The following is a 13,701-nucleotide window of genomic DNA, read 5'->3' as shown; positions in this document are numbered from 1 at the left end:
ATAGTTGCAACTCTTTTTACATAATTTCAATCCAATAACACCAAATATCTTGCATAAATATATGTGATGGTATATAATGGTAACATTATTGTCGTGACCTACTTAACAAATTCTAGGTTAATCCATTTTCTACCTAAAAACTCGCCTTTTTGAAGTCGTGAGGATTTTAACCTAGCTTTACACGTATGATTAGTACAATAAAACATTCTGTTTGTCTGGTGATGCTTCGTATGAAATAAGCCGATTGGTAGAAGGTAAAATAGATGAAATATTTCCGCCAAGCAGGTTTGTAATAAAGATTCTTCACGAGTAACTAGGTCACAGGGGTAGATCCAGGATTCGATGAAAGAGGAGGCGTAACTTAGGGAGCATAACCTTTTGACTTGCGACCCTCCCTTAGAATCGAAATTTATTTAATTAAGAGTTTTATTACCTTTTTCTTTTATATTTAAATGAATAGTAAACTTGGGCGATTTTAGAACTCTGGTAAAAGTTTTTCGGTGTGATGAAATCTTATCAGGGCCTTTGATCCAAGGGCACCCGGTTGGGTCCCTTGGATCTGCTAGGTGATCATAAAAACATAGGCCCTGGTTAGATTTCATCACGCCAAAACCTTCTAACAGAGTTCTACGAGATTCTGATTGGATAGGAAGGGAGGCCTGCCAGGAACCCAGTGAAGTACGTTTAAACGAAACATGGTGGTCAAAATTCTTGGAAGTTTGGAGTCTTTCTAACCAAGTTTGATCAAAGAAAATGGATGGAAAATGTGGATTTTAGAATGTGATGCATAATCGAACATGATCTTAATAACATTTTGTCTCGCCTTCATAGGAAGTCCGACATATATGGATCATGTTTTCAAGCGTCGTCCTCGATTGCAGCGTCACACTTCTTGTCCCCTCTCTAGTTTTGAATTGTCAAGACTGAGTTTAAACAACAACAAGATCGCATTATTGACCCTTGAGTTTCTTTGTCAAACTTGGCCAAATTCACTTTGTCCACTCTCTTACTTGACCATTTCTTATCCATTTATTAATAAATGTGTTTCAATGTGAATGGTCAAAATATATCCACCGAGTGCTATAACCAGTTCACACTATTCATTTTGTATTTTTGTTATTTGCTCCTTGAATTGTCAACATTTGACCAGATTAACTTGTCCACTCTCTTACTCGAGCATTTCTAGTCAAATCCGTAGCAAACTTTTTATATATATATTAGAGACATTATAAATTGCGCTTAAAGTTTGATAGCCTATTGCAAAATTTCACTTTGATTGAATTTACCTTGAATTTTCAAAGTATACCATCTTTACAGATATTAAAAAAATATGTTTCAAATAACTTCCGCAAGTTCAATTGTGAATATCGATCTAGTTACATCCGTCCTAGTCCTACTTAATAATTGTTTCATAATTTTTACTTCAAAAAGTCGAGAGAGCTCCAGGAAGTTCATATTTCGCGGAATTATTGTTTATCATTTCATCTAGTGATCTACATTTTACTGAACATGACCTACAGTCGAACTTGCCCATTAATTTTACAGAAACAATATTATATAAAAAAACACATTAAACTGGCAAGAAAATGAGAAATCTTTGTTGCTTACGGAGCTTATATCATCTGACCTTTTTACCTACTCTTTTAATCAATAGAATCCATCGAACTTACATTACATACTGACCAAGCTTTATGACCAAGATTGCTTTGGAAATGGCTTTGCAAATGCTTACATTTTTCTGATTTTTGACAGTGACAAAGTTTAACCTATTTTAGATCACAAAACTGACGAAATGTTTAATCTTCCATATATGTATGTTAAAATGATGCATAACAAAAGGGATTGACAATGACGCATGAAACTTGCATTATTTTAGAATTGTACTTAAAAAGCGCGAGAATGTTTGTAGTAGTCTGCTTTTTCTTTGACTGACTGGTTTAGGTTCATTTCAAGCGGGTCCTCTGAAAAATGCAATAAAAAGGTGTTATTTTACTGAAGATATAAAAAAACATAATCATATTTAGAGCAGAGTCTACTATGTTAGTCCATTGGGATAACACGAAAAGGTATAGAGTTGGTTTTCAATGTCTTTAAAGATGTACTCTTACTCCCATAAAAGATGTAGGACAATTAATGCATTTGTTTAAATTTAAAGAAAAGGAATGAATATAAAAAGCAATGGTTCTTATGAAGGATACCGTGTTTAATTTGAAAGAAAGGTGCACAAAACATGGAATTTTTACCTTAGGAGACGACAGTTGATCACTGTAAGTATTTTAGCACTCACCAATCATTTAATGTTTGTGTGTTTTAAGCAATTAAATACACGGTTAAAATATTCTTAAGGGGAAATTCGTTTTCCATAAATACATTATTTAGTAACTAGTTAAAGGTTTATCACTAAAAAGTATGTTTGTTATACAAAATGCAAAATGAAACATTTCCCATAAATATATTAATGTAAACAGGTTGTCGACGTGATATATACGTTACGACGCTAGTAGGTAACCCGATATTGAATTTACAAGGCGCTGGAAACAATATTCGAGTTTGAACTTCACTCTCATCCGGTTTCCTTTGCCTCGTATACTCTATATTAGTTCACCTTCAAACCCCGTTACTTATATTATTGCATGGATAATCTTATTTGGGGTATGGATAGGTATACATGGCAAATAAATATTGAGTTTAAATGTATTTCAGTGTACATGCACTTATTTTTCATCGCCATTGACGCCAGCATGCTCTGCTTCTTCTGAAACTGTCAAATGTGTACTTGCTAGGGATTTTCTTATAATTTCTAAACCAGTAATAAAATTTACACTGACATCTAATTTGGAGAACATTACAAATTTCCCTCATATTATTTCAAGAGAATTCATGAGGCGCAGCTATACAAGATTGGTAGGGCAGGCTGAAAGCAAACTCACTTCACCCAACAAGCCAAACATTCCAGTTTTCCAAAACCTCACTACTTCGTTGTGTGGTATAATGATTTTAGAGAGATGAACATAATATTATATTCTACAATTTTGGTGTGCTTGTTTTATATCATTCTGTGGTTATTGTAAGTGATGTTAATAAATTGGATTTTCTTGGATCTCAAAATAATGCTACTAATAATAAATATACCTTTGCAGTTTTAGTTTTCCTGCTTTCCATCAGAATCTTGTTCAGGTCGACCAAACAGAGGGTTGTTATAATTAACATGAGAAGGTGTCCTCATGGTTATATAGTTTTGGTAGCTTTTTGGACGATCACTTATAGTTGAACTGTTTGATGTCGGTGTTGACTCCATCCTTAGTTTTGGAACTTTTTTTGAACTCTCCATAGTTTAATAAGCTCTGAAAACAATTTTAGGTTTTTAATTAGGATTGCTCTTCGGTGTTGTGGGGTCAAGGGATCGTGCAGTTTCAATGAAACAGTTGTATAAACACTGTGATACGATGTATACAACAAACAGAACGGACTGTTATCAACGATTATCGGTTGAATATTGATCCACTTGTAGCTTATATTGCCTTGTTATTTATGGTTCGGTATGTTTGAAATTCTTGATATTGAGGAACGATGGGGTTATCATAAGAAATTATATTTATATAAAACACTTAATTACTTAAGGGCCTTCCAGAGTGCAAACGTTTGTTTGAAAGACCAAATCATGAATGCTTAAAGTTTCCTCTTCTTTAGTTTTGAGGTTCAATATTTAGCATAAATAATTGATACATCCATTGCAACATCTGCAGGTGTAATACGGAGTTGAGCAAATTTTATGAAATAAGACTTTCAATAAAAAAAAGTATTTATATATTTTCGAAAAGGATTTTGCCACAAGAAATATATTTCTTGTCCATATACTTTTCCGAAAGTATGCAAATGCTTTTTGATCCAAATTCAAAAGAAATCTTCCTTCGTAAAATTTCCTCGACTATTTTTTACCCCAAAATAGGTTGCAAAGGATGAATGCTCTATTCCTGAGAATGGTTGTTTCTTAAAACTAAATAAAACATGAACTATTGAAATATTTTAAATTTTGGTCTGCCCAACTCATTTTTCCAATGAGGACCCTAACATGCATGTTGATAAGATGTTATGTACATGGCTGCGATATTAATATTGACATCCATATGAAGCGAACGTTCCTGTTCGAAACCTTTGAAGGATTTTTGTATTTCTTAAAATCATTCATTTTAATATAATTATTTTAACACTAAAACAACGTAAGCTACCTCATTTACTAAACACATGTCAAATCATGTTTTGGTTACGAAAAACAATATTTTCAAAATTGCACTTTAAAAAACAACAATAGAAACTAAAGTACCAAGCCCTGACCCACTTAGTCACAATGATATCTGGTGTAATATATCAAAGAAATTAGGTTAGCAAAAAACGTTCAGAGCTTTCGCAGTTTAGTATTGTCCAATTCAGATTAAATAGGCTCGGTCTTCTTATAACTTAAGCATTTTGACTTTCAGTAAACTGTGATAGCAAACATCAATATTTTAGGGAACAAAAGATTATACATACATACTCAAACGACCAAAAAGGTGTGGGTATGTTTCCGCTTTCGCAATATTTGATATCACATTTTTTTAACTTACGCACGATTTTCCGTATTCTATTTTTAGAAGCAGATCACCAAATCCCAATATCTCAAAAGCTCATAAGCGTAACAAACTTAAGTAACTGTTATCATTAATCCAAATTCTTACTTAATCTTTATTTTACTAAATAGCTATAATTAGTTCATAGAGTTAATCAAAAGTCCAAAAACTTCTGAAAGCATGGACATTGCACAAATTATACTAACAAAAACAAAAATAGTAAGCTTACCTTAATCCCTGCTTTTAGATAGTGATAGATAATTTATTATTTATTGAGAACTATAAACAACAAAAACATTATAAATCCAATAATATCTTAAAATTTGAAAAGGGTGTTTATAGATGTTTATAAATCAGTATTATTCATTGCTATAAAAGCTATCAAGAAACGAAAATGGGTTTTATTTGTCTACATCAGGTAGGAAGATATTATATGTCATGTATTCAATTATTATCAGTAGCATGAGCCGATTGATGTCATGCTTATAATCTCGTAAATTTGGGATTCCAATCACTTGGATGTCAATAATGAGATCGTATGGAGGTATATTAATAATTCATAATTCGTAGGAAATTAGTGTTAAAGCTCGAATCTTTTCTGCAAATTCATAATTAAGTGGTGAAATCGAGTAATTTTACATAAACAAAAAGGCAATCTCGTTGTGAGCCGACGCCATCTCGTGAATTTGAGAATCCAGTTATTAGACTGTTCATTATGTGATCGCTGTGAAGTGAATAATCCTTTATGATAATTGCTTCGCTATGGTTAAAGTATCTATTTCATCAAAGCTCCCGAAAGGAGCATGTGCTCATAAAAAGAGACATACTAAATCGGAAAATAGATATGCGATTCTTAAAAGATCGCCACGGAAAGGAGTTGCAAGGTCTAAATGCCACCATCAAAGAAGGAAGAAAAGCAAAAGGGATGTAAAAACTTTAGAAGTAATTATCTTCGAGATTCACATTGTGAACGCCGCGAATTTCAGTGCCTTTATTCGGCATGTTCTGTCCAGTTTTCAAGAATATAAGGTGTACTTTCGGTATAAAGACGGTCAATATCGCTGTTTCGTGTTGCTTGATTCACAAGAGGAGCTCGAAATTACGGAGGAGAATCAAAATGTACGGATATGTTCCTATCTCCACGAGGTACCTTTTACGGACTTTCTGGTAAGGACGTCGAGAACTGCGGGGTCTTTCGTGGTACTATATAAGAGACCATACTGTCAGCAGATGTTTGAAAAGCTTCAATGGTACGTACACGATGACCTTTGCCCATATAAAGTTGATCTGTCGAAGAAACAGTTGATGGAAATGCCTTATGAATATGACACTTTCGACAACATGTATCATTATGGTGACTAAATGTTAGTTGCAAATAATAGCTCTGACACAATGACCGTGAAAAACAAAAACCTTGATCTGGTAGTTCCGTTCAAAGAAATTCAAATTTATGCACTTCCCTGTGTAAAAAGTTATTTCAAGCAGTTAGCACTACCAGGAAATTCATCCAAAAACATAATCTACAATGACGGTGAATTGCTACTGAATCCGTCGCAATTGCGGGTAGGGATTAAATATGGCGATGGTGAAAATGCTCATGAGCAGAACAACATTTCAATATTAGAGAGCGCTAGGGCAAATGGCATATCACGAAGCAAAAGAAGACGGCCTCGCTATCCAGGGAAATGTACCATGGAATTCAGACTAGACACGTTTACCACCTGGGCGCATTCAGCACCTACCCCACAAACGCTTGCAGCAGCTGGCTTCTTTTTCAAGGGTGAACATTATTAAAGGGTTTCATAAAATTCCTTTTTAACATACGTTGATTTATATAAAACATATAACTGATATTTAAGCATTTTAGCGAAATAAAAACAGTTCTTTGTTAACTAAAGTTGACAGTATAATTTTTTTGGTACAAAATAAAGGTACTTTGCTGTATATTTCATTTAAGGCGATGCGGACCTTGTTCGGTGCCACCAGTGCGGTATCGGCCTCAAAGACTTCAGCCCGGTTGACGATACATTGTCAGAGCATATTAAACACGATGGCAGCTGTGAATTCCTCATTGATTTATATGGGATTACTAGATTGGAACGGAAAAGGGTATTCATGTTTTTACAATGTAATATATTTCCTAGTTTTTTATATCTTAGATTAGCTCGATTTTGAGCTTTATTACGATCATAACAAGGAAGTTAAAATAGATATTCACTGTACAGAATAAATCTTTTTGAACTATTCCAAAGTCAATACTTATTTTAATTACAAAAAAACTTTGGGTTATTTAATAAAATCAGCAACGTGGCGATATTAACTGTCGGTTGTTATTTGTATTACACAGCCCTGGTATTATTCAACTGTTGATAAAAACTGAAATATTACAGTGTCTGATTAACGATCCTGAACCTTTAAGAAGACGACAGCTTGAATCGCTCCATACACAAACAGCCCCAGGTACTTTTCTGTTATCTTGATTACAATTGTACCAACGTGTTCCCAAATGTATTGAGTCATGTAAACCCAAACAACATAGCGGCACTCCCAATTCGTGTCACAAGATCGCGTACATAACTTCGTTCAATAACTTTCTTGTTACAGTATAATAAACTGCAAACCATATATCTGCACTACCACTACGTGTCACACAAAAGTAAACTTCGTTTTGTATAACTTCAATTGGGTGCGTTGATTGTTACTTCTTCTTTGTTTTGCAATTTTGTCTTGTTGCTAAGTTCTTCGTCAAATACAAAAGTATCACATATCGATTCCCATTACGTGTCACAGGAAAGCAGACACTACTTCGTTTTGCACTACTTCAATAACTCTGGTAGTTCATGCGATAACTGTTAATTCTTTTCACAATATAGTATACCACAACGCACATATCTTTACTACCACTAAATGTCACACGATATTATATCTGCTTTGTTTATGTTCAATTACGCGGGTAATAGTTTTGTAAACTGTAACTTCTTGTTTGTTTTGAAATTTGGGCATCGTGCTTATAAATTCATCGTCGGATACCCTCAAATAATAGATCAGTCGTACGTATCCGACGACATAAAAAATAACATAAATGATTTAGGATAAATATGGTAGTTTTGTGTCATTAAATCCATCCAAAATATTCACTTATGTATCATAATGTCCACGCATGCGTGATGAGAACATTTATTCAATATTTGAATGACCCTTTAAGATAGAACATACCGACGACCCGAGTACGCGAGCTATGAGGCCCGCCTGGCGACATTTGACGGTTGGCCGGAACATGTGTCTCAGAAGCCGCACCAGCTTGCAGACGCTGGTCTGTACTTCACAGGTACGACTTGACTTAGTTGAGAAAAGACGTTTCCTTTTTTTATTTTTTGACGAATTTTGACTAGCTCACATAACTCATTGGCTTCTATTGACAATTCAGTGTGCTAATATTTGACGATGCCTTAGTCGAATATTGACGTCAGGGCCCTATTCCTCGAACAATCTTAAATATTTTATATGAGGAAATGTTGAGCTCACTTATTTTTTCTTGCTGTAAATTATGATATCTTCTTGTTTTGAAGAGCTTTTTCATAAAGGATTTTAGCTTGATTAACTCTTAGTGATTTTGTTCCAAAAAATACTTAAAAAATTATTCCACTTTAGATTTGTTCGAATAATTGGGCCAAGATCTCCGTTTTGGGCCGACTTGAACAACGGGCAAAATGATGTCGGGTCCAATTTTGTTTAAAGGACTTCTAAAGTGCAATCTAAAGGCCACATTATAAAATAGTAACTAATTATTAAAGACTCACTCTTTTCACGTGATATACCATACTAAATATTAAAAACGCATAAAGATGGATGTAAAAATATATGTTTTTGTGATACTACTGTTAATGATAAATTTCCCTTTTTTCCGATTACTACGAAACAAGCTATTGCAACCTTGTATTCATCACTCGTCGGAACGATGTTAGGCGAGAGTTTAGTCTTATATCTGTGGATGAAATCGGAGAACCCGCAAGAAACCCACTTCAAACCCAATGTGCCTAGAGTTTGTTTGAAAATAAACTTTGCATAGCAAGGCTTTGAATCATAGAATGATCGTGGCCTTTGGTTCTCCCGAAGCAACCAAGCTCAACATTTATTGTCTGTGAATCGACTTCACACATCAAAGAAGGCTCAGAGCCACTCTCAGCGATATAGCGGCAGATTAATCCTTTTAATCCTAGCCTAAAACTACGCTCTTTGAAATGTCGAAAACAAACTGTTCGAAATAGGTTTTGGAGCAGTATAAATTAATTGTTTCTTCGTTGCAAAAAGGCATTTTGGTCCAGTTTTATAAGATGATTAGCGAGCATGCTTTGATAATTTTATTTACACACAGTAAAGTTCATGTGGAACATTTTATACAGGTATGAACGACCATATAGGTTGTTTCGCTTATGACGGGGGCCTGCGGCAGTTAGAGGCGGGTGACTACGCTTTGAACACTCCCGCTAGCTTCGCCCGCTACTTTATATTTCAACAAAGTACAAATATTATGATAGGTGTTAAAGATCATGTGCGGTGTTTCGCCTGTGACGGAGGACTGCGACAGTGGGATGAGGGAGACGACCCTTGGCTGGAGCACTGCCGCTGGTTTCCAGCCTGTCCCTTCGCCAGGACATCTAAGGGTGACGAATTTGTTGAACTCATTCAGGCTTTCGTCGACCAAGGGGAGGAGTTTTCAGACCTGGTGATTTTTTTTTTCACCAAGCACTCACATAGTATGGAAATAATGGTAGATTAATAAAGGTTTCTGAACTAAATTATTACCCATTTCGCTACCCATTTTCCGAATGGTTCTTTTCCAAGGTCGCTCCTTATTATTTGACTAATTTTGAAATAATAATTTGAATGATGTAATATATATGTTGTCCATGTGTGTTTATTGATTTACCAAATACATATCCCTTTGAACAATAGCATCTTAAGAAATACTTACATATTAAGACACAAATACAAATAAGACTATATAAATACCAAATTATCAATGTGGCCCTCCGCTAACTAAAAGATATTGATTTTTAGAACAATCAAAAACATTTTAATTATGATATCACAATTTAAAATATAGATAAGATATGTTCATGTCTGTTTATTTTCTGATAAAACACAACAAGTCAATGTATTGCATGCCCTCACCGACAGGAACTTATTATATTACAACTTAATATGTTGATATAATTGGGCATCAACAAAGGATATGTCATAACTATGTTACGTTATTGCTGAGATGAACGAGTTACATTTAAGTTTGATTGCTGTTAACCTCTTTGCATTTTTTATGTCATCTGCAATTTCATTCTGTTTTTGTCAACATTTTTATTTATGTAATATTTTCAAAGGAGGAAACAAGACCTTCTGGTGAAGACAACATCCCGTTGGGGTTAACGGAGCTCGAGCAACACCGGCGCACGTTGACTACCGAATAAATTAAAGAGGACGCCATTCAGCATAGACAATATGGTTATATGCTATTTCAGAAAAATTACTGATTTCCATTTTCAGAAAATATACTGAATTCCATTTCTATGAAGTATACTGGTTTTCTAAAAAATACTGATTAAAGGAAATAAACTGATTTCCAAATACATTTCGAAAAATATCCTGATTTCTAATTTCAGGAAATATCTCTCCAACATTAAATGATCTTAATATACGGAAACGGAATGAAATTCGACCAATTCAACAGGAAGCAGCAGAAGCAGTGGACAGACATGGTATTGATTTATCTTAGATCTTATATAACGAGCTCGTACTTGTATAATACATACCCGAAAATGGAATAATATAAATTTCACAAAAATTATAGGTTTCAAATTGCAAGATGTATATAATTATGAGACATAATGTAATACGTGATCTGCCTGAAATAAAAATTGAGCAATAAGTAAACCTGAGATTTAATCATTTTACAGAAAGCATATTTGAAGAGAATTCTCGTTTAAAGCACATCTTGAAATGCCAGCGGTGTAATGTCAATAACGTCAATGCACTGTTCCTGCCATGTGCGCATCACCGGATGTGCATGAAGTGCGCGAGCAAATACGACGTCACTGTGTGTCCAATTTGTGACCGGCCGATCAGGGAAATCGTTAAAACATTTATGGGTTGAAATGCGTTCGTCCATTTAACCGTCTTAAAACCATACACCAACGAATTTAATGTTCTTTTATAGCTATTTATTTGCTCGAGGCAGGGATTCAAAAAAGGAATAGGCCGTGTTCGACGAAAAATTATTTCACTGTCACATATGAAGTCAGGAGACAGGGATGAAAAGGGTATAAAAATCGTCGATCATTTGTATAGTAAACTTATTGAAATAAATACATTAATTGTTGTTTATAATTGAATGGACAATTTAAAGCAATCTGTGATTATGTATGTAAGAGATGTTTATTACACCAGTTATATATCTACACTGTATGTAATTATTAATGATTGTTACTTATGTGCTCACATGCATGTATTTATATATTTGTATATCTATATTTATATATCTGTGTCTTCTTAGATGTGTGTCTTGACTTTTAAGTACCTGTTATTGCCACAAAGTGTCTTTTATTATATAATGTTGTTTACCATATATGCTCAAGCCTCACCTCATGTGATATATATCGTATTTGATCATCTGTGTGTCATTCCGAAATACCTCATATTGCTCTAGTCAAGTCAGTCTATTTGGTTCTAAAACCTGACATCAAGTGTCGAACAAACCAAGCCTGGCTTTAAATGTGCCAGGAAATAAGCAATGATTGAATGAAAACAAATACCCTTTTCCCCCCGAAATCAAATTTCTCTCATATTCTTCATTATCTTTGTACACCCAATTTGCAATTGCAGTGCTTAACAAAACAACATGTCGCTATAATAATATCAACAGGATTGCCTAAAACTACCTTAAAATATTTACACTGAAACGCATCAAATGGCCAAAAACCACTATGGCGGCTCGTTTCAAGTAGAAAATCAACTAGAAGATGTCAATCCACCCATTCAAAACTTAACTCATGTTATCTTGACAAAGGTCGTGCCTTAGAATCCATAATGACACTGTATATGATAAGCCAGCACCTCCTACGGCATCCTGAGAAGAAAACGAACAACATCAGGAACGTTTGCTCTACCCAAGCTTGCACTGGATTAAACAGACGTTCAAGAGAGTATTATACACATCATACGAGGGGACCACCTTCAGATTAAACCCTCAATTTCTGTTGTTTTTTTCAGTAATTATTTTTTTGTTTATTCTAGCTTTGCATTGTTTGTGTGTATTTAACGCATTGAAAATATACTGTTTTTTTGTTCAACATCGTCCACCATCGAGTTGAGTGAATTACAGTGTTCATGTATTTGTATTTGACATCAATGTAGCACGTTATAATACAAATAACATGTATGCTAAAAATTATTTCTTTGTTTTCATTTTCTCGAACATAACCAACCAATGCTTGAACACCAAAGTTGATGTTGTCTGACTTATCAATACCCAATGCTCATTAGAGAGCAAGTCAACGCTCCATCCAATGTCAGACTTAAAGTAATTTTATACCTCTTTATTTATAACAATACATTGTCTATGCTAGTAAAGTGGCCTAATAAACCTGATATATTACCAATATTACCAACATTAACCTTAAGGTCAACTTGGCAAATATGTATATCTACCTCTAAAAGATAATAGAGAAAGATGGCTTTGAAAGTGTACTTCAAGTTTGTTCGATGATTTGACTAAGTGACCTATGTTTTTTACTAAAACATGAGCAAACATGTTACCTTAAGTGCTTATATGAGTTTTGAAATAACTGACAAAGTGACCGAATTAAATCATTTTCTTAAAATTCATAATCGTCTCCACTCAGCTCATTAAATTACCAAAACAACCTGTGACTCAACCTTATATAGTTTTGAGCTGTTATACTATACAATGGTTAGCATGACGTCTAACCATCGTATTGATTCATTAACCCTGTATCAGATACTAGTACAATTTTTTATCCGATTGAAAAAAAGACAAACAAAAAAAAATCCATCTTTCATCAATGTCACAAAAACGCTGTCGTTAAGCTTGATTACATCTTGCCATTTAACCGATTATTTTCAAGGTTAAAGGCAACTAAAATTTGGTCAAGAATTAGCATTAATGAAGTTCTTTGAAGTCGAAGATATAAACTTTTTTACACTTCTATCTTTGTTAAAGACCACATGATTATGTTCATATATTTACACAAATTATAAAGGAGTCGGAGAGGTGATGGAGATCTATTGTATGAAAAGGCTTAATTTATGGTATCTATGGGTAAAAATAGTGAAGGAACGACTCGCCATACTGTCATTATTTCATGTACATTGTGCTATATGAAATTATTCTCGTTCACCAGAGTGATGGTGCCATGCGTTACACATTTGATTTATCACTATCAAACCTCTTGTAAATGAGAATGTGTGAATATGGTGTTGATAAATCAATGAATGGTTTAGAAAATAAACATTTTGAATTTTGAAAAAAAAGAAGCCTGAACTTGAAGAATACTGCCATGACTAATGAGATGCAATGTGCCAGGCCGCAAAAGTTTTATCAGTGAACATATTAACAGACAATTAAGATATTACATTCAAACAGGGAAAAAGTAATATGAAAACCTATCGCTGTCGCTAAAGTAATGCACCAGTCAATGGTAAGCATCCCCCACCCCAGGTCCGGGGGGACAGTCGGTGGTTTTGTGTTCGCGCCAAAATAGCGGGGAATTGGCCTTGGACCGACTGTGTAGCTCAAGGAATTTGGTCGAAGCGCTAGCGGTTTAAGCGCCCGGCGTGCGCCACCTCTAAAATAATCGAAGTTAACTGTTTTCATCAATATCGGAGAAACAAAGGTAATAAAATATGCTCATAATGCACCATTTCCGACTACATACATGAGGGAGTAACCCCAAATTCCCGTAAAACAGTTTATGCCATATACTTTCGGTTCTGAGGGAGGAGCACATGTCAAAAGTTGCGCCCCTAAGTTACTACCCCTCTAACATCAATTCCTGGATCCGCACCTGCGATGTGCCATGTT

The 13,701-nt window shown here is 34.5% G+C and overlaps 1 protein-coding gene and 1 long non-coding RNA gene across 2 annotated transcripts; one reads left to right on the top strand and one right to left on the bottom strand.

The window, feature by feature from the left end:
* Positions 1–1,790: 1,790 nt before the first annotated feature.
* Positions 1,791–5,019, bottom strand: LOC128237412 (uncharacterized). The gene is made up of 3 exons (XR_008261601.1): positions 4,837–5,019; positions 3,133–3,344; positions 1,791–1,961 (listed from the first exon to the last, which is right to left on the bottom strand). It is a non-coding gene; the product is annotated as an uncharacterized LOC128237412 (long non-coding RNA).
* Positions 5,020–5,157: 138 nt separating this feature from the next.
* LOC128237411 (baculoviral IAP repeat-containing protein 7-like) lies at positions 5,158–12,167 on the top strand. The gene is made up of 8 exons (XM_052952933.1): positions 5,158–6,387; positions 6,565–6,716; positions 6,998–7,067; positions 7,813–7,935; positions 9,146–9,333; positions 9,986–10,106; positions 10,265–10,360; positions 10,559–12,167. The coding sequence occupies exons 1-6, from the start codon at positions 5,970–5,972 to the stop codon at positions 10,070–10,072; spliced, it is 1,038 nt and encodes a 345-aa protein (XP_052808893.1). The 5' UTR covers positions 5,158–5,969; the 3' UTR covers positions 10,073–10,106; positions 10,265–10,360; positions 10,559–12,167.
* Positions 12,168–13,701: the final 1,534 nt, after the last annotated feature.

Source organism: Mya arenaria, chromosome 6 (assembly GCF_026914265.1).
Source record: "Mya arenaria isolate MELC-2E11 chromosome 6, ASM2691426v1".
NCBI classification, from domain to species: Eukaryota; Metazoa; Mollusca; class Bivalvia; order Myida; family Myidae; genus Mya; species Mya arenaria.
This window is presented reverse-complemented; position numbering and strand designations above follow the sequence as displayed.